The sequence below is a fragment of the Leucoraja erinacea genome, chromosome 17 (assembly GCF_028641065.1).
Source record: "Leucoraja erinacea ecotype New England chromosome 17, Leri_hhj_1, whole genome shotgun sequence".
In the NCBI taxonomy this organism is placed as follows: domain Eukaryota; kingdom Metazoa; phylum Chordata; class Chondrichthyes; order Rajiformes; family Rajidae; genus Leucoraja; species Leucoraja erinaceus.
Window position 1 is genome coordinate 10,766,254 of NC_073393.1, and position 24,338 is coordinate 10,790,591.

Below are 24,338 nucleotides of genomic sequence, written 5' to 3' on the forward strand. Positions count from 1 at the left end.
CTCAGCCAAACCTACCAAATTCAGCATTTTCAACTTTCATATTCACAGGCACTTAACATGTCATCACTGCATCCAGTAAACGCCCATGAGTCACACACCAGGAACTAAAAAAAAATCTTCCAAACTTCTCATCCCACCATCCAAGTCCCATATGTGGTCAAAATTCTCACCATGTAATCAAATTTATTTGAAGTTCAGAGATTTAAATCTTGAGTAGAACTTGCTTTATTTAGTAAGGCTAGAGCATATTGAAACGAGTAAACTTTTTTTTCCAAACTGAGGAATCCAATAAAGGCAGAAGTCAATAAAAAGCCATTTCGACTAACGGGCCTTATCATTTAGTCAGTCACACAGCATGGAATCAGGCTCTCGGCCCATGCCAACTAAGATGCATCACCCAAAGCTAATCCCATTTGCCTGCTCCTGGCCCATATCTCTCTAAATGTTTCCTGTCGATGTACTTGTCCAAACGTCTTTTAAATGTTGTTATTCAACCTGCCTCAACTACTCTCCCGAGCAGCTTGTTCATATACACATTGCCCTTTGTGTACAAAAGTTACCCCTCGGGTTCCTATCAAAGTTTTTCTCTCCCCTTAAATCTACTGTGCCCTCCATAATGTTTGGGACTGAGACCCATCATTTATTTATTTGGCTCTGTACTCCACAATTTGAGATTTGTAATAGAAAAACAATCAAATTTGGTTAAAGTGCACATGGTCAGATTTTATTAAAGGGTATATTTATCCATTTTGGTTTCACCATGTAGAAATTACAGCTGTGTTTATACATAGTCCCCACCCTCATTTCAGGGCACCATAATGTTTGGGACACATGGCTTCGCAGGTGTTTATAATTGCTCATGTGTATTTAATTGCCTCCTTAATGCAGGTATAAGTGAGCTCTCAGCACCTAGGCTTTCATCCAGTCTTTCCATCACCTTTGGAAACTTGTATTGCTGTTTATCAACATGAGGACCATGAGGGACTATGTATAAACACTGCTGTAATTTCTACATGGCAAAACCAAAATGTATAAAAATTGCCTTTATTAAAATCTGACAATGTTCACTTTAACCACATGTAATTTTTTTTCTATTACAAATCTCAAATTATGGAGTGCAGAGACAAATAAATAAATTATGGGTCTTTGTCCCAAACATTGTGGAGGACATTGTATATCCTTTGGTCCTTTATTCCCCACCCTGGGAAAAAGATTCTATGCTTTCACCCTATCTATTCCCCATAGGATTTGATACGCCTCCATAAGATCACTTCTTAGTCTTCTGTGCTCCAAGGAATAAAGCCGTAGCCTGCCCAATCTCTCTCTATAGCTCAGGCTTTCGAGATCTGGCAACAGCTTTGTAAATCTTTTGATCGCACAGTAATTGTCACTGAATCAAGACAGATTTTAGACTATCATTTTAGCCGCAATACAACATCTGTAAATCAGAATTATGATATTATATTGATAGTCTCCTTTTTCAACCGTAAAAATTCTGTTTTGAACTATTCATTCAATATTCACATGCTGCCTTTTTATTCAAATTCATTTTTCATTTTTCAAGATGTGTCTATTTCTTTTAAAAGGTGGTCATAACATAACTTTTTGATCCACTGAACTTCCAGTGTTCCAAAGATTTAAACCAAACAGACAGTGACAACATAGTGATGTATTTCCAAATTAGGATGGAGGGGAAATGCAGAGAGTGATTCTCACATGCACCTTCTGCACTTAATCTTCATAGTAGAGGTGAAAAAGAAAGTGATTTCAGGGCATTCTGTAGGTAGTGCACGCTCTGCAGCCTCACAGCAAAACAGTAAAGGAAATGGCATTGTTTCTTGAGAGTTGCAGCACAAGGCAGGTTTATGACTGCAGGTAACAATAAACTAAACCAAAAAAAAAAGCTCTGGGGAGAATTCAGCACTTTGGCTTGTTTCATGATCATAGAACTTCACCAACCGATTCACAGATTTACCTCTTCAGAGACTGCATTACAGCAGTAAAGAGTGAACTGAGAAAGATACACCACAAAAGAAACAAGCTTCTTTAAACTGTAAGTTACAGTCGGGTACCTTGATCATTGTACGACAGCCATTTTATATTCTACAAATAAAAAATCTGGGAAAATATCTTGTTGCTACCCACCTGTCTGCATGAATTTCTTCAACAGTTGTCTTGGTGTGTCATTATCTACATTCTCTTGATGCATTGCTTCAAAACGTTTAGATTTTGTCAATGCTGAAGATTTGCTTCTGGTTGAGTACTTTGCAGATGATCCAGCTGTTGCCTTTGAGCATGAAGGTTAGCGTTATTAATTAATATACATCATAGCATCTGTTTCAGACAGCTTCACCAATCTATTCACACATTCACTTCTACACACACCGCAGTATTGTGTGCCCATTCACAGGAAAGGTGTGGAGGTTTTGGAGAGTACAAAAGAGGTTTACCAGAACGCTGTCTGGATTAGAGTTTAGCTATAAAGGAGAGGCTGGACACACTTGGTTGCTTTCTCTGGAGCATCATACGCTGAGGGGAGACCTGATAGAGGTTTATAAAAATGAGGGGCATAGTCAGAATCTTTTTTGCCCAGGGTGGAAATATCAAAGACTAGAGAGCAAAGCTTCAAGGTGAGAGGAGCAACATTTAAAGGAGGATGCACAATTAACTTCTGTTGTAGACAAAGAGTGGTGGGTCGCTGAACGCACTACCAGGGATGTTGGTCAGGGTCTTAACAAGGCTAGTATTTATTGTCCATTGAATACATTGTCCATAGATACTCTTATGGTGCTATTACAAAGGGAGCTCCAGGATTTTGGCCCTATGGTGACAACAAACCAACAATATATTGCTATGTCTGGGTGGAAGAATAGAACAATCATCAAACACCCCCAATTTTGAACTTACAATGGAAGTGGAGTCAATAATGAGGCAATTAAAGATGAATGGGCCGAGGATACGATTGCGAGGAACTCTTGCAATGGTTCTGCTGGCACAGTGCTGATTGACCTCTGACAACCACAACAATCTTCCTTTGAGGGAGGAACGACTCCAGCCATTAGTGTTTTTCATTTAATGCCCTTTGTCATCAGTTTTACCAGGACACTGATATCACACATGGTCAATTATTGCCTTGATCACCAGGGCAGTTCACTTCACTTCAACAATTCAACTGTTTGAACAACATTTTCATCTTCCCATCTCCCCCCATGTCTGCCTTCCGCAAAGCCCGCTCCCTCCACAACTCCCTTGTCAATTCTTCCCTTCCCTCCCGCACCACCCCCTCCCCGGGCACTTTCCGTTGCAACCGCAAGAAATGCAACACCTGTCCCTTCACCTCCCCCCTCGACTCCATTCAAGGACCCAAGCAATCGTTCCAGGTGCGACAAAGGTTCACCTGCATCTCCTCCAACCTCATCTACTGCATCCGCTGCTCTAGGTGTAAGCTGATTTACATCGGGGAGACTAAGCGTAGGTTGGGCGATCGTTTCGCCGAACACCTCCGCTCAGTCCGCAATAACCAACCTGACCTCCCGGTGGCTCAGCACTTCAACTCCCCCTCACATTCCCGATCCGACCTCTCTGTCCTGGGTCTCCTCCATTGCCAGAGTGAGCAACAGTGGAAATTGGAGGAACAGCACCTCATATTCCGCCTGGGGACCTTGCGTCCGGATGGCATTAACATTGAATTCTCCCAATTTTGCTAGCCCTTGCTGTCTCCTCCCCTTCCTTAACCCTCCAGCTGTCTCCTCCCACCCTCCCATCCGCCCGCCCTCGGGCTCCTCCTCCTCCTCCTCCTCCCCTTTTCCTTCCTTCTTCCCCCCCCCTCCCCCAACACCCATCAGTCTGAAGAAGGGTTTTGGCCCGAAACGCCGCCTATTTCCTTCGCTCCATAGATGCTGCTGCACCCGCTGAGTTTCTCCAGCAATTTTGTGTACCTAACATTTTAATTGAATTGAGTTCCAAGATAATGCATGGAAACAAGCCTTTCGGGAATCAGCCCTCCTCTGTGAAGACCCCTCCATGTCCCTCTCTCTGCCTCCGTGTCCCTCTCTCTGTCTCCATGTCCCTCTCTCCCCACTACCCTCCTCCGCACCTCTTTCCCCATTCCTCTCCTTCCCCCCCCCCCCCCACTACCGCCCTCTCTCTCCCCCTCCCTCTTTCCCCCTACCCCACTCTCTCCTCCTCCCCCCCACCTCCCTCACCTCCCCGCCTTCCCCCCCCCCCCCACCTCTCTCCACCCCCCACCTCTCCCCTCACCCAACTCTCCCTCCTTTCTCCCCTCCTCCCCCCCCCCCCCCCCCCCCCCCACTCTCACCGTCCTCGCTTCAGGCATCGCTCTGGACCACGACGGTCGTAGCCTAGCTTGGGCCCGGTGTGGACCAGAGCTAGGTCCCTCTCTCTTTCTCTCCCCGGGGCAGAGAAAGAGAGAGAGTGGGGGGAGTGAGAGAGGGTGGTGGTGGTGAGAGAGAGGGGGGGAATGGAGAGGGGGAGGAGAGAGGGGGGTAGAAGGCCCTTCCTCTCTGACCCCCCCTTTCCTCTCTGCCCCCCCTCCCTTGGAAATCCCCCACTTCCCCCTCTCCCCCCCCCCTCTGCCCTTCCTCCACCTCCCCCCTCTCTCCCCCTCCCTCTCCCTCCACCCACTGCCCCCCCCTCTTCCACCCTTCTCCCACCTCCCTCTCCCCCATGTGTGTGAGGGGTGGTTAGTGTGTGTGTGTGATGTCAGAGGCCCCTCTCCCCAGGGGACGGGACCCAACGGGTCCCACTTGGTCTAGTTCACACTAGTTCCGTGTTATCGCACTTTTGAATCGACTCCTTACACACCTGGGGAAATTTACAGCAGCCAATTAACCCACAAACCCACAAGTCCTAACGATGTGGGAGAAATCCGGAGCACCCAAAGAAAACACATGCCATCACGGGGTGTCAGGTCTGTGGTGCTATGAGGCAGCAGCCAGGTCTACAGTGCTATGAGGCAGCAGCTATACCAGGTTAGCCACTGTGCCACCCTCATTGGGACCAAGACTGTCATGATCTAAACTGTGTATTGGCAAATATGCTAGTGCCATAAGATATTTAATCACCAGCTGATTAAATAAATCTAGACCTTCAAAAACGGCCGATCTTCACCCAAGAGTTTAAGAAAGAACTGCAGATGTTGGAACAACCGAAGGTAGACTAAAAATGCTGGAGAAACTCAGCAGGTGAGGCAGCATCTATGGAGAGAAGAAATAGGCGATGTTTCGGGTCGAAACCCTTCTTCCGACTGAACTGATGTGCTTCTTCAGTCTGAAGAAAGGTCTCGACCTGGAACGTTGCCTATTTCTTTTCTCCATGGATGCTGCCTCGCCCAGAGTTTCCCCAGCATTTTTTGTCTAGCTCCCTTCACTCAAGTGACTGTCTGAATTACCACTTCGGACCTACTTTTGAGTGGAGGGTGTTACGAATTGACCTAAACTGAGTTCAGCACCAATACACCTGGTAAATCAATAGCAGCGGCAGCTATCATATGGGGAAACTATCAAAACTTATCAAACACTATCAAAACTTTTACATAATGCTTTTCTAACGATTAGCAAATAATCACCAAAATTTCCATTGGCATATTAGGATTAAATAGAAAGAAGGCGATTTGTTACATACTGTAATTTGATTCCGAGTTCGTCTGATTTTTGCTTTCATTTGGCTACGGAGAAGCATGCGTGGAGACTCCTGCGTTTGAACATCAGTGGACTTTTTTGGAGTACCTTTAGTTGTTTGTAGCCTACATTTTATAGAGAATAACAATTAACACATGAGTTAGCATAAAGGTGTGTGTGCATGTCTCTCTCACACATCTGTTAATCAGGCAGTAACTGGTTAATATAGTTGCAACAGCTTGCTAAAACAAGTGCTTGCCACAGGACACATCATGGATATCCATACTTCGAGTGATGTGGTGAGAGAGGTTCCTGAATGAATAACGACAAGTCAGATCAGTACGGTTAAATATTCATGCATCAACAAGGACTTCCACAATCTGATGCAAATAGTAGGACCAACTTGGACAGCCTTGGATAGCATTGACCAGGCTCAAGAGCAAGTAGCCCAATCAGCTTCCACAGGTGCAAAACACTGTTCAAAACCATGCTCCAAAGTTACTGAATACTTTATCAAACTGTCTAGAATGCTCAGACCTACGTCCAACTCGAGCATAAATTTTTCAACTTACTTAGAAATGGTATTATTACTATATTTAATATTATTATAACTATTAAAATCCTGAGAATAATAATTGGTACGGAGAAAATGAAGTAACATACTAACCTCCATTTCCCTGGCCGTACTACACTCTGTGGAACATCTTCAGCAATCATACCCTTAAAGAGAGTGCGCATCGTAACATCTTCATGTAAAGAATCCATCGTGACGGGTTACAAAATCTGCCTGTTTAAACATTTAGTATAAGTGCTTTTCTCCAGCCAGTCATCAGTTACCAAACACAAAATTTGAGTCACTGAATTTTGCCAAAGTTTAATTATATTGGAAACTTACTAAATGCTATATATCAACTCTGCTTTTCAGACTGTTATATTCCGGACGGCAGAATGAATAACAACTTACACGCAGGTTACCTGGATCACGAGATAGGTTTATTACCCAACATTCCCTGCTTATATACAACACCAACTCATTAACATTACATGAATATGCATGAATACATTACACTGCTCTCCTTTTTTAAAGTATTAAATCTAAGTACACAGTTACAATTTTGTTGTTGTGATACTTGATTTAAACCAGTATTCATGAAATCTTAAATGATAAACATGATATATTTATTTTACATATCTACACATTTTTGCTTTACTTGTGCAGTGAGTTATATAACTTACAAACCTAACCCGACTACTGGTTTACGGATCCTGCCTGATCGTCCAACAGTAACAGGTGTGTAACAGGTTTAGGTGTTGACTCAACTGTAGGCTTGTTTGTCTCTGTTTTAGTACCCTGACTTTGACCTGAGGAATCTGTTTATTTGTCTGTACTAACTGAACTTTGTGTTTCAATCACAGTGGTCTCTTCCAACTCGCTTTCAGATGAAAACCTAGGGATTAGGACTTCATGGCTCAGCTTTTGGTTCATCTTTGGCTGGAATAATTTGATCAACATGAACACTTTTGATCCTATCTCCAACTTCAACTAAGCATCTTTTTGTTCCACACACTTCCACTATTTTCCCAAAATCCCATTTGTCTCGACTGGACTTGTTGAGAGGACTGAGAACATAAACCTACTCATCTGGCTTGAAGTACCTCTCCTTTATGTAGGAGTCATAATGGCGTTTTTGACTTAACTGTTTTTGCTCAATTCTCACGGCAAAATTGGGTTGAACTAGACTTAGGCGTATTCTTAGCCTTCTCTTCATCAACAGTTCTGCAGGCGAGTAACCTGTTGTGTGGTTCTGTACGTCAGCAAGAAACTAGTCAAACGATGCTTCATGCTGAGCTTTGAACTACCTTGCAAAACCTGCTTCTTGAGAGCATCTTTGACAACTATAACAGATCTTTCCGCCGCCCCGTTGGAGGCTGGATGGTACGGGGAACAAGTGTGTGTTTTACACCATTTCGCTGCATGAACGCTTTTAACCATTCTGAACGAAACTGAGGCCCCTTATCAGAAACAAGTTCTTCCGGTAAACCATGGCATGCAAAAATTGATCTCAACTCAACTATGGTACACTCAGTAGTAGTGCTTGACCCCATATGCTTAACCTCAATCCATTTGGAATGAATATCTACGTACCAGAAAGCGATCATTACCCTTTTCGCAAAAATGTAAACAAACTCTCTGAAAAGGTCTACTTGGCCATGACCAGATTTGCAGTGGTGTTTTTGGTGGTTTACTCCGGCAATTTTGGCAGACACTACATTTGCTCACTAGTGATTCGATGTCACTGTCAATGCCAGGCCAATACATAAAACTTCTGGAAATTGACCATGCTCACTATTCCAGGATGTTCAGCATGAAGTTCATTCATAATTTTGTTTCTCAAAGACTCTGGTACAACCACTCTGTAACCCCACTTAATGCATCCCTGCTCACATAATTCATGGCTTCGATTGTGGAAATGCTTCAGCTCTGAATTCAATCCACTATCGATTTCAGTCCAACCATTCAATGTCTGTTCATTTTAGCAGTGTCTTTCTCTGTTTCTGCTGCAATTTCTGTTGCAGTCACTGGAAAGTCTTCATCTACAACTTGCAGTGTGTAGATTGATTTCTCACTTCCCACGTCAGAGTTCTCATGGGGCAACCGGGACAATGCATCTGCAACTGCATTGCACTTGGAGCTTCTGTACTCCACCTTGTAGTCATACTGGGACAGCAAAATTGCCCAGCGCTGCATCCTTGATGCCGCCATGGAAGGTATAGCTGACCAAATATCACTAGTAGTGGCTTGTGATCAGTCACTAGGGTCAGAATGATCTGCCGAGAAGAAATTGATGGAATTTCTTGATTCCGACCACAATGCTGAGTGCTTCCTTTTCTATCTGTGCATAATTACACTCACTCGTTGATAGGGTGCAGGAAGCAAAAGCAATAGGCTTTTCTTCATCATTTATTACGTGGGAGATTACTGCACCTACACCATAACTTGAAGCATCACAAGCAAGTTTCATCTCGCGTGTCGTATCGTAGTGAACAAGGAGTTTGTCACTTGTCAAGTTTTCCTTGCAGATGTCATATGTACGTTGCTGTTCCTTTCCCCACGTCCATTTCACATCTTTTCGTAGCAGATGATGTAGTGGCTTTAGCACAGTTGCTAAATCTGGAAGGAAACGCGCATAGAACTGCACCATCCTAAGGAATGATCCTAGGGCTTTAAACCCCTTCGCGGGCCAGATGCGGAAATTTCCCCAAATTATTTAATTTCCCTAAAATTACCCAAAGACAACCAGAATTTCGGGTATTTTCCTTCAAAGTGGAAACACTGTGCCTGACCCGCTGAGTTACTCAAGCACCTTGGGGGGGGGGGGGGGGAGATGTGTCAGTACATGGGGCAGAGGGTTGTTCAGGAGCCAGGGAGGGGAGGAGTTGTTGAGGAGCCTGGGAGGGGAGGGGGTGCCAAGAAGCCAGGTGATGAAGATCTGGAGGGGGGCACCAAGGGACTGGGAATGGGGGAGGGCGATGGGTCGAAGAGCTTGGGTGTGGGGGAAGGTGGTGGTTGGCAAGGGGATGGGGCATGCGGGGCCTGGGTCAGACAACCGGTATCCAGGAGCTGGGGGATGGGATGTCGATGAGTTGAGAATGGGGGGTGCAGAGGGGTCAAAGAGCTGGGGGCAAGGGCATATCAGGAAGCCGGGGTAGGAGGGGATGTTGAGGAGTTGGGGAAACTGGGGGAGGGGACGTCGAGGGATTGAGTGTGAAAAGAGTCTGGGTGGGGTTATCGAGGAGTTGGGGGAGGTAAGATGAAGGGAGTTTTGAGGAGCTGGGGAGGGGATGAAGGTGAATTTGGTCGGGGGGGGGTGTATCGAGGAGCTGGGAGGGACAATAGACAATAGGTGCAGGAGTAGGCCATTCGGCCCTTCGAACCAGCACCACCATTCATTGTGATCATGGCTGATCATCCACAATCCGTACCCCGTCCCTGCCTTTTCCCCATATCCCCCGACTCCGCTATCTTTAAGAGCTCCATCCAACTCTCTCTTGAAAGCATACAGATAATTGGCCTCCACTGCCTTCTGAGGCAGAGAATTCCACAGACTCACAACTCTCTGTGTGAAAAAGTGTTTCCTCGTCTCTGTTCTAAATTGTTTACCCTTATTCGTAAACTGTGGCCCCTGGTTCTGGACTGCCCCAACATCGGGAACATTGTCGAGTGGGGCGGGTGACGTGGGGCTGGGGTAATGAGGGTGTCAAGTACCTGGGGAGGGGTGAGGATGTCGAGTGGGTGGGTTTCGGGTGCCGGGGTGAAGGGTGTAACTGGGACCGGTGGGTGGGGGGGGTGTAGAGGCCGGTGTCCGATCGGTGACAGTTGGGCTCCTGAGCAACAGCCGTCGCTACGCTTCATTTTGACGGCCCATCCATTCACCTTGGGAAACGACGGTTGATGAAGTGGCGGCAACGACCGTTCAAAAGTTCCTGGCGGCACCGATTCCGCGCCCGAACCCAGTCACGGACTAGACCAAAACAGCCCGCCCGATCCCCGTCTCCATTTCAGGCCAGACCAGACCGCCCCGATGCCGAGCGGCTCCTTCTTCCCTCTCCCGCGGCCCGGTTCAACCAGTTGTCGCGAGAGCCCGTCGGCGGAAGTAGGGTCTGAGAACATGGCTGCCTCGCAATGGACGCTGGGACCTGTAGTCCCACCAGCACGGTGACGTACTTGTTGACGGGCCTCGGTGACACGGGTTGGCGCAAACTCATGTTGGAAATCTGAAATAAAATCAAAAACTGCTGTGAACCCCCCCCAAAAAAAAAAAAAAAAAATCAGGCCCAATCTGCGGGGGGAGAAACGGCTGAGCCGTTTGACCCATCACCGATGAAACGTTACTGGTGTTTCTCCCTCCAGACGATGCCGCGCCCATTTAATGGTTCCCTCGACGGTAGGGTTAGAGCTTCACTTAGTTTTTGTTCATATTCGGACTCATTTTCCACTGTGTTAGGAAACAGCGCCACACCCGAGTCAAACGGCTGAACACAATCTCTTGGGCGAAAGGGCGCCGGAAAAGAGGAGGGAGCTGAACCAACTCAGTTTAAACCATCTTTGGTTTAAACGCTCTAACAAGGCTATTTGTCGGTTGACATTGGTTTAACAGGGTTAAACATTTTTATATGAGTTTTACATTAACACGGGTTCACAGTGGTTGTGTTTAATACGTGTGGGTTGAAGCTTTATTCAAGAGAACCCATAAAAGGGACATCTTTCCGAGGCACAAGAGATTGAAAGATGCTGGTGTCTTTAACAAACAAACTGCCAGTGAAACTTAACAGGAACTACATAGACTTGGGGGCATTGGTTTTGTCTGTGATTCTGGTTGACTTGAGTGGTTATAATTTGATATCTACTCCTTGAAGTTGTGATGGAGGCAAATTCAATTGCAATTCTCAAAGTGTTTGGGTACTAATTTAAGGATAAAAATTCTTCAGTGTTATGAGAAAGGAGCAGGAAATTACTGGACTGACATACGAAAAGCAGGCATTAACTCAACAAAAGGAATAGCCTACTTCTGTCTTGTAACTGTTGTACATTTCTGAGGCTTATAAGCTCTGTTTTAACAATGAGCTGTGCAAAGAAGAGAGACGAACTTTTCTCGTGCTGAAAACTTGTACATAATCCTTTATTAGTTTAGAAGAAAATCTGTCAGATCACTTTTCAATATTATACGTAACAGTTGCAAAAATGCAGAACCACCAGGACACACTATTTGAGGATTGTTAGCTCTGTTTCAGGTATATTCCTGGGGGCTTCATTCAACACCTCCAGCTGCTCCACTCGGTCAACATTTTCCCTTTACTTCAATATTTAAGTAATCTGTGAAAATATCAAAGAAAATGAAAAGACCACCCAATTCTTCTGAGCTATGATTTCCCCCACACATTGTTTGCAGCAATCTCAAGATTATTTACTTCTGATTGGTGTCTGACTTGCACCTCAAGTAGATTTGCCTGACACGCCTCAAGCAGATTTTCAATGAAAGATATTGAAAAGGAATTGTAACTATTTTTCTGTCTATAATTGCAACCTGATTTAATGATTATTCATTTTTTTTTACTACATTTTGTTAAAGATTGATACATTGTTTTATGAAAAAAAGAGTAATTCAACTTTGATGTAATCAAATTTATTTAAATCGTATATGGTACAAATCAGTAAGCTAACTATCTGCAGTCCAATGATCCTGACCCTCCGTTTAGATAACCTAGAACCTGGTACAATCAAATTTAGTCATATTCTAGATAGCACGTGGTATAGTGCATGACAACTGCAATGTACCAGCCTACCTAGTCTGTGCATGTTATATTAATGGTTCAGTGCTAAGTTTTCTTTCCACAATGGTATTGCATAGATTAAAGTTTAGAAATCATCACCATAGTTGACATGATCTCAACTTCAGTCCAAAATCTTCAGCCTTAGGAAGTGAAAATCAAGATAAATTTTGGCTGATGCTGGAAAACTGAAATAAACGCAGAAAGTCGGGCAACATCTGTGGAAAGAAAGTAAATATTTTAAACATCTTCCATACCTCTTATTTTGATCATGCTCAGGTTACATCAATGTATAATTTTCAGGTTTTTCCAGTATTCTATTATTGGCAATGTAATAGGTTACATAATGATGTTGTAGAGACTAAGGTGAGTAGGTGGTGAGCAAAGGTTGGAAACGTGGCACTATTATAGAAATGGATATTTTTTTATTTGATATTTACAATTGGAACAGAGAATGAGGAGGGATGAAAAAACAAATCTCACTTCCCCTGCGATTCAGCAAGAAGTGTGCACGAATATTAGTTTTTGCATGCCTATCCCTGTGCTTTGTGGAAGGTACATTTAGCAGAAGACTTGAGATCTTGAGCATGTAATCTATGTCAACAGTGCTCATTCTATCTGGATATTGTGTAATTCCAATGAGAACTATTTTGAGAACTCATTTACTTGCAAAGTGCTGTTCCCAGTGGTTGACTGAAAGTGCAGCACATTTTGGCTGTCATAAAGCAGTCGGGATGGGGGGAGGCGGGGGCAGGGCATTGGAGAAGGTGATTGAGAAGTGGAGCTAATTGTTATTTGGTGAGAACTCCGGGTTGTTAAAATTACAACACGAGTTGACGGGTCACAGAAAGGGACGAAACTTTTCCCTGTGGTTATTACAACTGTGATGGGGCTTTCACTGGATACAAATTTTAGTAGATTTTGGTCTGTCAAACCTTTTGGGGAAAGTAGGAGAGGCAGTGGGAGAATACTGCTCTAATCCTATTCAAACGACGTTTTAGATTTATAAATGCTGTAGGGAATCCGTCAGTATCCTTGCTACAACCATTTATTTCTACGTTGTGACAGTGAGACAGAATTCTATTGTCTCTAAAGATTCTGACAATGTCTCATGTAAAAGATCCTGCAGAAGAATATTTTGTTTGTTTAATTTTAAGACAAGAATAGCTTATTATCTGTATTGGTCCATAAGATACCTCTAGACAAGTAGAAACAAATTTGCTATTGTGTAATAATGTAATCTCATTCATATATTTTACTATAAAACAAACAATATCAGGTGTCTATGAAATGCAGTAAATTTGTTAATCAACTGCCACCAGTGGCACAAATACACCCTTTGTGGTTGTAATAATCACAATAAACAAGCATCTTTCTGAAGTGTAACATTTATACTGGGAAGTGTAATATTAGGCACTGTTTTCAAAACCAATTTTATTTTGTCCATTGTTATCAAGAGTTGTTTAAACTCATTCACAGTTATCTTGAAGGCACCAAGCTTTGGGAATTAGGTAGTATATTGTAAAAACAAGGAACTGCAAAGGATTGTTTCATGGTCCTGTAATTGGAATTAATGCACTTAAAATCCTTTAACGAGGATCCAGCTGCAGTAAATTTTAAGACTGAAGAGGATCCCAACCCGAAAAGAAACACTACCTATCGTGGTTTCAAGAGAAGCTTCCTGACCCGCTGAGTTAGTCCAGCACATTGTGTCTTTTTTAGGTCGTATATGGCTTGGGTTTGCATAGCAATCCAGCAATGGTTGTTTCATAGAAACATAGAAATTAGGTGCAGGCGTAGGCCATTCGGCCCTTCGAGCCTGCACCGCCATTCAATATGATCATGGCTGATCATCCAACTCAGTATCCCGTACCTGCCTTCTCTCCATACCCCCTGATCCCCTTAGCCACAAGGGCCACATCTAACTCCCTCTTAAATACAGCCAATGAACTGACCTCAACTACCCTCTGTGACAGAGAGTTCCAGAGATTCACCACTCTCTGTGTGAAAAAAGTTCTTCTCATCTCGGTTTTAAAGGATTTCCCCCTTATCCTTAAGCTGTGACCCCTTGTCACCGGTTAGCTAATCATTAAATACCACGTAAATGGCATTTAATTTTACAAATGATGCAAACAGGGTTTCGACATCATAACTTACACATTGTTAATACTTTGCCAGGGCTGGAAAGCTTCATCAGCCCACTTGTTGAACATACTTTGGTTGTCACCAAATGCTTTGATATTAAAAGAACTAATGACTTTCTAAAACTACACTTGAGACTTTATATTAACGTGCCTTTATATTAACACGTTAATTTTTAATCCTACATCAACAATACTAATTATTTTAAATCTATCTTTGTATCTTGTAAAAAAAAAAATGTAAGACCAGTCTTATTTTTATGAACTTTATTTTGGAGGAAGTGTTCAGCATTTTCTCAGTTAATATGTACTTTTAAAGTGGAAGCTGTGGCGAAACCACTGAGCTAATATTAATACCACTGAACACACAAATAAAGCCCACTCATTTTGTTTGAATTTCAAAACATTGGATAATAAAGTGAATGAAATACATTGCGATGAACAAGAATGTATTGTGATTTTTTTTTTAATGTTTTCTCTTGGATTTCAATGCAATATACGTAGAAAGTTACTATGACATTCACTAGTTTATTAAAACAATGAATGAATGGAACCTTTGATTGTCACCTCAACACCATGCAATGAGTATCAATGAAACAATAACAATGAAAATACTTAAGCAGAGGTGTCTGGCAAATGGTCACCAAATATATTGACATTGCTTAATTACTTAAATCCAGTTTACGAACATTTTGTATCATATTAAAGCATATTTGCACCCAAAAATTGTAAATTTCTCAATAGTCCTTCAGAATAGATGGAATAATAGGTATGTGCCAGTACTAGAAAATATACTTAAGGATTCATGTAATAAACCCGAAACAAATTTCAAACAATTCATGCTATAATTATGTAGGATATGAGCAACTGAAGGAGAGGGTTTTTGTTTCAATAATGTATTTAATGTTTTCATTTATATTGCCAACAGTTTCAGTACAAATAGATTGCTTTTTTTTTTAAATGAAAATGTTGCAAATAATAACTGACAGTTTTAAAGATGTTTTGTTGGTGTTTCATGTCAGTTGCTGATTCTTGCAAGTGGGGTTATTGTTGTCCAGAGAAGGGTAATCTACCAAGGGCAGCACAGTGATCCATCTGGTAGAGCCTCTGCCTCAAAGCGTCAGAGCCCCGAGTTCGATCCTGACCTGGGATGCTGTCTTTGTGGAGTTTGCACGTTCTCCCTTTGACCACATGGGTTTCCTCTGGGTGTTTGTTTCCTCCCACATCCCAAAGACGTGTGGCTTTGTAGGTTTATTGGCCTCTATAAATTGCTCCTAGTGTGTAGGTAGTGGATGAAAAAGTGGGATAACATCAAACTAGTATGAACTCGGTGGGCTGAAGGGCCATTTCCACGATGTCTCTCGAAACTAAACCAGCATTTCTCTTCCCTTTACAGATGCATAGTGATGGGTTTTTTTAATATTCTGTTTTTATTGTACTGATTTAATGTTTCAATCTTAATTTGTTTTTGATAACATCTTCAGTCGCAAATCATACATATTTTCTTTTTTATGCATTGCAGATCGACAAGTAATTCTCTAACTGCTGATCAAGATATTTTCTTACTTGTGTAACTACGTGACTTTAATGGGATTCATAAAATAGTCTTGTGTAACTTATGTAACTTTACTTGACTTTAATGGGATTCATAAAATAGTTACTTATTATTTAAATGGTTCTTAAAATGCCACCTAAATGTTATTTTAAATCATTTTTTTTTAAAAGTACTTTGGTGGTCTTTTTGCAACAGTACAGACTCGTTATGAATGTGCTGTAAGATGTTAACAGAATAGCATTTTGATTTTTAAACCAATCTTTTTTTAGGTGAACCTGGTTTTTGGAGGGACTTTTCAGCATATTCGCAATTAATAAGTACGTTTAAAATAAACTTTGGCGAAACCACTGAACTAATACGTTGTGTAGGAAAGAGCTGCAGATGCTGGTTTAAATCGAAGGTAGACACAAAATATTGGAGTAACTCAACGAGACAGGCAGCATCTCTGGAGAGAAGGAATTTGCTGAGTTACTCCAGCATTTTGTGTCCACCTTCGAACTATACTTTACTTGTGCGTTTAATGTGGTAAAATGTAATCCCCAAAATGCAACCATTGTAACATAAATGAGTGCAGACTTTACATAAGTAATAGGTCAGTTATAATTAGTTTTTTTAAATAAGATTATTGCAATAGTATAACTTCGGAGCAGAAAAATTAGTAGTTTGACCGGAAGTGGCCATGCGGGGCGCGCGGCATTGTGGGGGATGTAGTTCCGCCGCGCGGCCCGGGCTTTGCAGCGAACTCTGCGTTTGGGGGAAAAAATAAATAAACTGTAAAGTTCCGCGCGGAGAAAAAGAAAGATCGTGAAATAAGAGAGGCGGGAAAGCCGAGGCGGGGGGAAGAGGCGCATCGGCGGCGGCGGCGCGGGCCCCGGGGATCGCGGCGGGAAGATGCCGGGCTTCACCTGCTGCGTGCCCGGCTGCTACAACAACTCGCACCGGGACCGCGACCTGCGCTTCTACACCTTCCCCAAGGACGAGGAGCAGCGGCGGGTGTGGCTGCAGAACATCTCCCGCACCGGCGTGACGGGCTGCTTCAGCACCTTCTACCCCACCACCGGGCACCGGGTGTGCAGCGCGCACTTCCCGGGCGGCAGGAAGACCTACTCCATCAACGTGCCCACCATCTTCCCGCTGAGAGGGGTGAACGAGAGGAAGATCAGGAGGTGCCGCAAGAAGCTGCCTCAAGCCGGGCCCGACGACGTCAAGCCCATCGACCTGTCCGGCACCTTCTTCTTCTCCTCCTCCTCCTCATCGTCCTCGCCCTCTCTCCCCGCCGCGCCCTCTGCCAACGCCGCGCCCGCCGCCGCTGCCGCCGCCGTCTCGGCGCGACCCGAGGCGCCTGAGTGCCTGGATCACTCCTACTCGCTCTCCTCCACTACCACCTCCGAGGAGCTGCTGAGGAAGCTCAACGAGCAGAAGGACATTATCGCGCTGATGGAGGTGAAGATCAAGGAGATGAAAGGCACCATCCGGCAGCTGAAGGTCAGCGAAGCGATCCTGCGGGAGGAGCTGAGGAACAAGGAGAAGTTACTCTCCATGTCGGTCATCAGAAAGAAGCACGGCATGTGACTGACAGCTTGCATCCACTCGAGCTGAGGGGCAGGAGAGTAACGCATAACGGATCAAACAAACTTAAAACATCAACCCGTGTGTTGCCCGAGATGCCGTTTAACGCATTATTTTATACATTATATTGACACCACTTGCATAATTTCTGTGTTTGTCCCCGAGAGACTGCATCTGTGGACTGTTCCACACGACAGCGCAAACTTGAGGTGCATTCTGCTTGTAGCAGTAACATTATTTTTAACATTAGAAATAGTGAAGCAACAGGAAACCGAGACATACTAATTTTTGACACAATTATTTGTCACATACAATCTCGCATAAGAAAACCACGTGGATTAAAACACTGACAATATCATTTACTATTGAATATATGTTGTGAATCAATGCTTTTGTTTCATGATAATGATGCTATGAATTTGGTAGCTCCACATAGTTTGTATATTGCCCTCTCGTGAAGTTACTGTACAACAATAACCAAAAAATATAATAAATCTACTCATGGTTATGCTTTGTAAATTGGTTTAATAAGATTGATTTTTTGGACTTTTATTGTTTTAATACAATTGTAAGACTATATGAACTAACAAATATGTAAACATAAATTCAACATACGTAAACAGCATACATTAGACTGGCATAGGTATTCTCTTTCCAAATCTCTCAGTCCATCACAACTCGCCTTAAAACAAACAATTAAGATTCTGCACACCCCACCTACTATCTTCCTTGACTGTGTCTGTTTTCATTCCTGCTTCTTAAGGGAGGTTTCTTGACTTTTCTGATTCACATTTCTGTTGCTTATTTTCGTTCTGGGTGTGAATTTGCAAAGCACAAACACCAGTCAATTTAATGCCAATAATGAAAATATTTGAGTTTTAACAAAGTAAGGAATTATTTTCAATGCAATATACGTAGAAAGTTACCATGACATTCACTAGTTTATTAAAACAATGAATGAATGGCACCTTTGATTGTCACCTCAACACCATGCAATGAAACAATAACAATGAAAATACTTAAGCAGAGCTGTCTGGCAAATGGTCACCAAATATATTGACATAGCTTAATTACTTAAATCCAGTTTGCGAACATTTTGTATCATATTCAAGCATATTTGCACCCAAAATTTGTAAATTTCTCAATAGTCCTTCAGAATAGATGGAATAATAGGTATGTGCCAGTACTAGAAAATATACTTAAGGATTCATGTAATAAACCCGAAACAAATTTCAAACAATTCATGCTATAATTATATTGGATATGAGCAACTGAAGGAGAGGGTTTTTTTTTCAATAATGTATTTAATGTTTTCATTTATATTGCCAACAGTTTAAGTACAAATAAATTGCTTTTTTTTAATGAAAATGTTGCAAATAATAACTGACAGTTTTGAAGATGTTTTGTTGGTGTTTCATGTCAGTTGCTGATTCTTGCAAGTGGGGTTATTGTTGTCCAGAGAAGGGTAATCTACCAGGGGCAACACAGTGATCCATCTGGTAGAGCCTCTGCCTCAAAGCGCCAGAGCCCCGAGTTCGATCCTGACCTGGGATGCTGTCTTTGTGGAGTTTGCACAGGAAACTAATTATTGATGCCAGTTACTTGAATTCAAATTGCCTCAAACTATTAACAAAACACTCACACATGGTCTAATTTAATACATTTCAAATGAAATAAAGTCTGTCAAGTCACTATTAATTCTCTTTGATTCCATTTATAATAAAAGATTGTAACTCTTCCACATTGCAAACTTCCTTGGGTTGACCTGATTGCACAATGAACAAACTGCAACATAAACAAAAGTTTACCCAAATCCAAGAAACAAGTGTAAATGTAGGTTGTTTGGATATGTGTTTAGCTGATCATAGGTAAGTGTTCACTACATGATGAGAAAACTGTAGAAGGGTATTAATAGGATGTGATAATGATAAAATAATAGAGATGACAAATTTTGCTCGCTCTGGAACATCCCATAAAGTATTATATTGTCTGCTACAATTTTGTCACAATTGCAAACTGTAGAAAGCATTGATAATTGCAAATTTACCAACCTTTTTTTAAACGTGTTAAACATTTGCATTTCAATAATATAAAGTAGTAATAGTATAGTTGAATTTGAGGAACAACTTATTTTTTAAAGATATATAATTTAGTGTTTCCAGTAGTTTGAACAAAAAGTGGTTGTTGGATTATGTTTCATCTTTCATTTCAGTGGATGTGAACACTTCATGGTGTGGTTAAAGTTACTCAAAATTTCATAAAGTGAGTCTATAGAATTTGTGTAGATATTATTGACAGAGTGTTTTCTGGATCTAATTCAAAAATCAATCTCCCATATCTGATTACTATCTTGTAACTGATATTATTGCATCACTCAGACATATCTGAAGAAGGGTCCTAACCCAAAATGTCACCTGTCGATTTTCTTTCATAGAACCTGCCTAACCCATTGAGTTCCTCCAGTACTGTTTTTTGCTCAAGGTTCCAGCATCCACAGTCTCCTGTATCCACCTGCCATACTTGTCCACAAAAGGCACAGGTCACTCCATTGAACGGGACAATTTAAAACCCCCACGTTGGCCTCAGCAAGATCCATAATCACACATGGCTTGTTCCCAAGCAGCAGGCAAAGCAAAGAATTGGGCATTGGCACAAAATGCTGGAGTATCTCAGCGGGTCAGGCAGCATCTCCGAAGAAAAGTAATAGATGACGTTTCGGGTCGGAACCCTTCAGACTGAAAGATGGAGAAGGCCAGATCAAAACAGGGCCAGCAACAGATGACCCCGGGAAGGGGCATGGTTGCCATCTTGATGCAATCACAGGTCTTGGTTACTGCACGGAAGCCCTTTTCACCAGGATGACTGCTAAGATACATGGGAGGTTCAGGACCTTCTAGGTGGCCCACTTTTCCTCATGGCTTTATCAAAAGTTGCTCCACTGTATTATAATGCCAATGTTTATCCCACTGTTAAAACTACAAATTGCACTTGCCCCAACTATTTGAAGCAATAAAGCTGACCATCTGTATTCCCTGACCTACGTAGCAATTTTCTGCAGTGGTATGACCATCCAGGGTGTACCTGGTTATTCCTTGGTTCTTCAGATGTCTGGTAGTGCTACAGTATTTCAGTTAGAATATACACCTTGGCTCAAGACAACTAGTAATTTAGTGGTGGGTCACTTTCTATTGCATCAGCAGATTTGTCAATACACACTTAGCCTTGGCAGCTCTTGATTGGTACTGTCCACCGTGATGTCTACTGTCTATTGTTACGGTTATTGTGTCGTGCATTGACACAGGGTAAACCTGCAATGTGACCAAATACAAAATGAACAAAGTATAGTGAATTCCATTTTAAAACTCGTCACAAAATGTCGGCGCTGGACAAGTATACAACTTAGCTAATGCTAAGGGACCGGACCCCTTCCAAAATGTTTGTTCTGGCGCTTTTCTGAAACTGCAATCTTTGTTTTAATCCACAAATAATATGCTGGAGGAACCCAGTGGTCGAGCAGCAGTGAGGTGGGGGGGGGGAAGGAATTGTCGACGTTTCGGTCCAAATCCTGCAATAAAACTGAGAGACATTTGAAAGTAACATTAGCAAATTTGCAGATTAAAAGTAACATATGCAAATTTGCAGATTAAAAGTAACATTAGCAAATTAGCAGATGACATAAAACTGGGTGGCAGTGTGAACTGTGAAGAGGATGCTTTAAGGATGCAGGGTGACTTGGACAGATTGGATGAGTGGGCAGATGCAGTTTAATGTGGGTAAATGTGAGGTTATCCACTTTGGTGGCAAAAACAGGAAGGCGAATTATTATTTAAATAGAAACATAGAAAATAGGTGCAAGAGAAGGCCATTCGGCCCTTGGAGCCTGCACTGCCATTCAATATGATCATGGCTGATGGAGTCAAGTTGGGAAAAGGGAAAGTACAACAGGATCTGGGGGTCTTTGTTCATCAGTCAATGAAACTAAGCAGGCAGGTACAGCAGGCAGTGAAGAAAGCAAATGGCATGTTGGCCTTCATAACAAGAGGAGTTGAGTATAGGAGCAAAGATGTCCTTCTGCACATGTACAGGGCCCTAGTGAGACCACACCTGGAGTATTGTGTGCAGTTTTGGTCTCCCAATTTGAGGAAGGACTTTCATGCTATTGAGGGAGTGCAGCGTAGGTTCACCAGGTTAATTCCCGGGATGGCGGGACTGTCATGTGTTGATTGGCTGGGCTTGTATACTCTGGAATTTAGGATGAGAGGGGATCTTATTGAAACACATAAGATTATTAAGCGTTTGGACATGTTCCCGATGTTGGGGAGAGCCCAGAACCAGGGGGTACAGTTTAAGAATAAGGGGTAAGCCATTTAGAACCGAGATGAGGAAAAGCTTTTTCACACAAGAGTTGTGAGTGTGGAATTTTCTGCCTCAGTGGGCAGTGGAGGCCAGTTCTCTGGATGCTTTCAAGAGAGAGTTCTTAAAGATAGCAGAGTCAAGCGATATGGGGAGAAGACAGGAACGGGGTACTGATTGTGGATGATCAGCCATGACCACATTGAATGGCGGTGCTGGCTCGAGGGGCCAAATGGCCTACTCTTGCACCTATTGTCTATTGGCAACACAATTTGCAATTATAAATGGCACTTTCAGAATGTGCATGAATGTATTTTTTAAGTATTAGGTCAATGCCTAAATTACAATAAGAAATCTACTGTCACTGCTGTTATTCTCTGGCAAAATAAATAGACCTTTAAACTCTTTGAAAAGATTTACTGTAAACCAATGTGAAATTATGAGCAATAAACAAACTGCTGGAGTATCTCAGGAGATCGGGCAACATATGTGATGGGGAATGGACGTTTCGGGGCACTTCAGAATCAACGTGAAATTGAAGATAGACACAAAATGCCAGTTACTTAGTGGGACAGGCATGTAAACCAGCATCTGCAGTTCCTTTCTACATTTAATGTAAATTGTATTTGGAATGTATGTCAACGACCTTTCCAATTTCCCATCTGCTATAAGGGGTTTGAACATTCACAGACAAACAAAAGTTGCCGCCCTTGTTGGTAAGTTAATATACCGTACTGCAGCTAAAGAAATCGCCCATTGCCGGCCATATGAATAGTCAGTGGATAATCAGTCTGAAGAAAGGTTCCGACCCGAAACGTCACCTTTCATTTCTCTCCAGAGATGCTGCCTGACCCGCTGAGTTACTCCAGCACTTTGTGTCAATCATCGCGGTAACCTCAGGGTGGAGTGTAAATGAGATGTGTCACTGCTCATTGCCTGAGACGCAAGTCATTCTGAGACCAGTGATGCCACTATTAATCCATTGGCAACGTGGAAACAATATTACCTTCATGTTTAAACAAATACGAAAAAAGTATGAAGGGAAATTTATAACAATTTATTATGGAAAGGTATTTATAAATAATGTTTATTTGTACATTACAAATGTAGCCATCCTATTGAGGATAGAGGAAAGAAGCAAGTGAAACATTGCTGACGAGTTATATCCTGCCCACACCTCCTCAGTTCGATTGAAGATTAAAGTATCAGTTGTCCATTAGATCCAGGAAATACACAGAGCAATGGTGATACATAAATTGGTCTCTCCCAACCAGGAATAGGGCCGTGAGTACGCTTTTAAACCAGACCCTGTTCAGCAGGGCAGCTTAAACAAGTGTTTTATTGTTATGTGTACCGAAACAGAACATTGAAATCCTTGCTTGCAGCCATACAACAGGTTTATAAACACATTATTCAATAGATTATATAATAAACAAACGTAAAATCAATAAGTTCAGGCAGTACTGCTGCCTCCTGCCACCAGAGACCCAGTTCAATCCTGATCTACTGTACTCTTTGTGTTGAGTTTGCATGTTCTCCTTGTGACCCTGTGGGTTTTCATCAGGTTCTCTGGTTTCTTTTCACATCCCAAAGATGTGTGGGTTTGTGGAACCAAGAATTGACCCCTGTAAATTGCCCCTAATGTGCATTACGAGTGTGAACTGGTACCACTGCGCAGTGTGGGACTCGGTGGGCCAAAGAGCCTGTTTCTATGTTGAACTAAACTAAATAAACAAAGTTTAGTCCAAAAATAAATATAACAACGCCCGAAGTCCCCAGTGCAATCAAGGGAGTCCGTAGTTCAGAGTTTAGTTGGAGTTGTTAGTGTTCAATAACCTGATAGTTGTTGGGAAGAAGCTGTTCCTGAACCTAGATGTTACAGTTTTCAGGTTCCTCTGTACTATCTGTTGTACTATCAGTAGCACATGGCCTCATCCCTACGTTGAAGGGGCAAGATTTGGACAGGTGCATGGATAGGACAGGTTGAGAGGGATATGGGCCAAGCACAGGCAGGTGGGACTAGTGTAACTGGGACATATTGGTCGATGTAGGCAAGTTGGGCCGAAGGTCCATCAATTCGTACTAAAATTAAAGAAAGATTTGCATATCTGTTTATGGTTCTCCAGGATTGTAATGGATTTCAGGAATGAAACATCAAGCTGCTGGACACTGTTGCAAGCAAGCCATTTGAACACTTTTTTGTTTATAGGTGATAGCATTTATTGGGCATTGGAGTTAACTTATTTTGCTGGGTGGAGTGGTTTAGAAACTGTCCAATCAGTTTCATAAATCATGAATGTAGCTTATTTTTCTGTGCATTATTCCCCTGCAACTTTAAATGCATGTTGGGGAATAAATATATGTTTAAAATATACATCCTGTTTCTTAAAAAGCCAACCTTGATCCTTTCTTCCCGATAAATACTGTCATGTTTATAAAGTGCTTTATTCTCCAACACCATTGAACTTATCATTACCGTCAAGCTCCATCCTCACTCCAAACGATCTTGTTTGAATCCCTACAGTCTGACCTGCTCCTTCCACTGGTCGGGAGGGAGGGATAAAGATCACGTTCAGGCAGAGGCGATTAGTTTAACTCAGCATTGTGTTCCACAGGGACTAAGGGCCTGTTCCTATGTTATAGTATACTGTGCTCTATGTCCACAGCACAGCGGTTACTGATTGAAGCCACTGATTGTTTGATTGATTCATTGAGAGATACAGCACGGAAACAGGCCTTTTGGCCCATTGA

At 42.4% G+C, this 24,338-nt stretch overlaps 2 protein-coding genes and 1 long non-coding RNA gene across 3 annotated transcripts in view; 2 read left to right on the forward strand and 1 right to left on the reverse strand.

Moving 5' to 3' along the window:
* Positions 1 to 10,238, reverse strand: part of LOC129705085 (uncharacterized) — a 30,127-nt gene extending 19,889 nt beyond the window's left edge. The window contains exons 1-4 of the mRNA XM_055648480.1: positions 10,075 to 10,238; positions 6,307 to 6,426; positions 5,644 to 5,764; positions 2,146 to 2,287 (exon numbers count right to left, since the gene is read on the reverse strand). Coding sequence (XP_055504455.1) covers positions 2,146 to 2,287; positions 5,644 to 5,764; positions 6,307 to 6,404 — 361 coding nt within the window. The 5' untranslated portion in view covers positions 6,405 to 6,426; positions 10,075 to 10,238. The remainder of the gene's footprint in view (positions 1 to 2,145; positions 2,288 to 5,643; positions 5,765 to 6,306; positions 6,427 to 10,074) is intronic.
* A 204-nt stretch (positions 10,239 to 10,442) lies between these two features.
* On the forward strand, positions 10,443 to 15,727 carry LOC129705090 (uncharacterized). The gene is made up of 2 exons (XR_008724850.1): positions 10,443 to 10,585; positions 15,633 to 15,727. It is a non-coding gene; the product is annotated as an uncharacterized LOC129705090 (long non-coding RNA).
* A 545-nt stretch (positions 15,728 to 16,272) lies between these two features.
* Positions 16,273 to 17,753, forward strand: thap11 (THAP domain containing 11). Its single transcript, XM_055648486.1, has one exon. The coding sequence runs from the start codon at positions 16,557 to 16,559 to the stop codon at positions 17,235 to 17,237; it is 681 nt and encodes a 226-aa protein (XP_055504461.1). The 5' UTR covers positions 16,273 to 16,556; the 3' UTR covers positions 17,238 to 17,753.
* The last annotated feature ends 6,585 nt before the right edge of the window (positions 17,754 to 24,338 follow it).

Coding starts and splice junctions, on each gene's coding strand:
- thap11 (XM_055648486.1), top strand. CDS start 16,557: ATGCCGGGCTTCACCTGCTGCGTGCCCGGCTGCTACAACAACTCGCAC.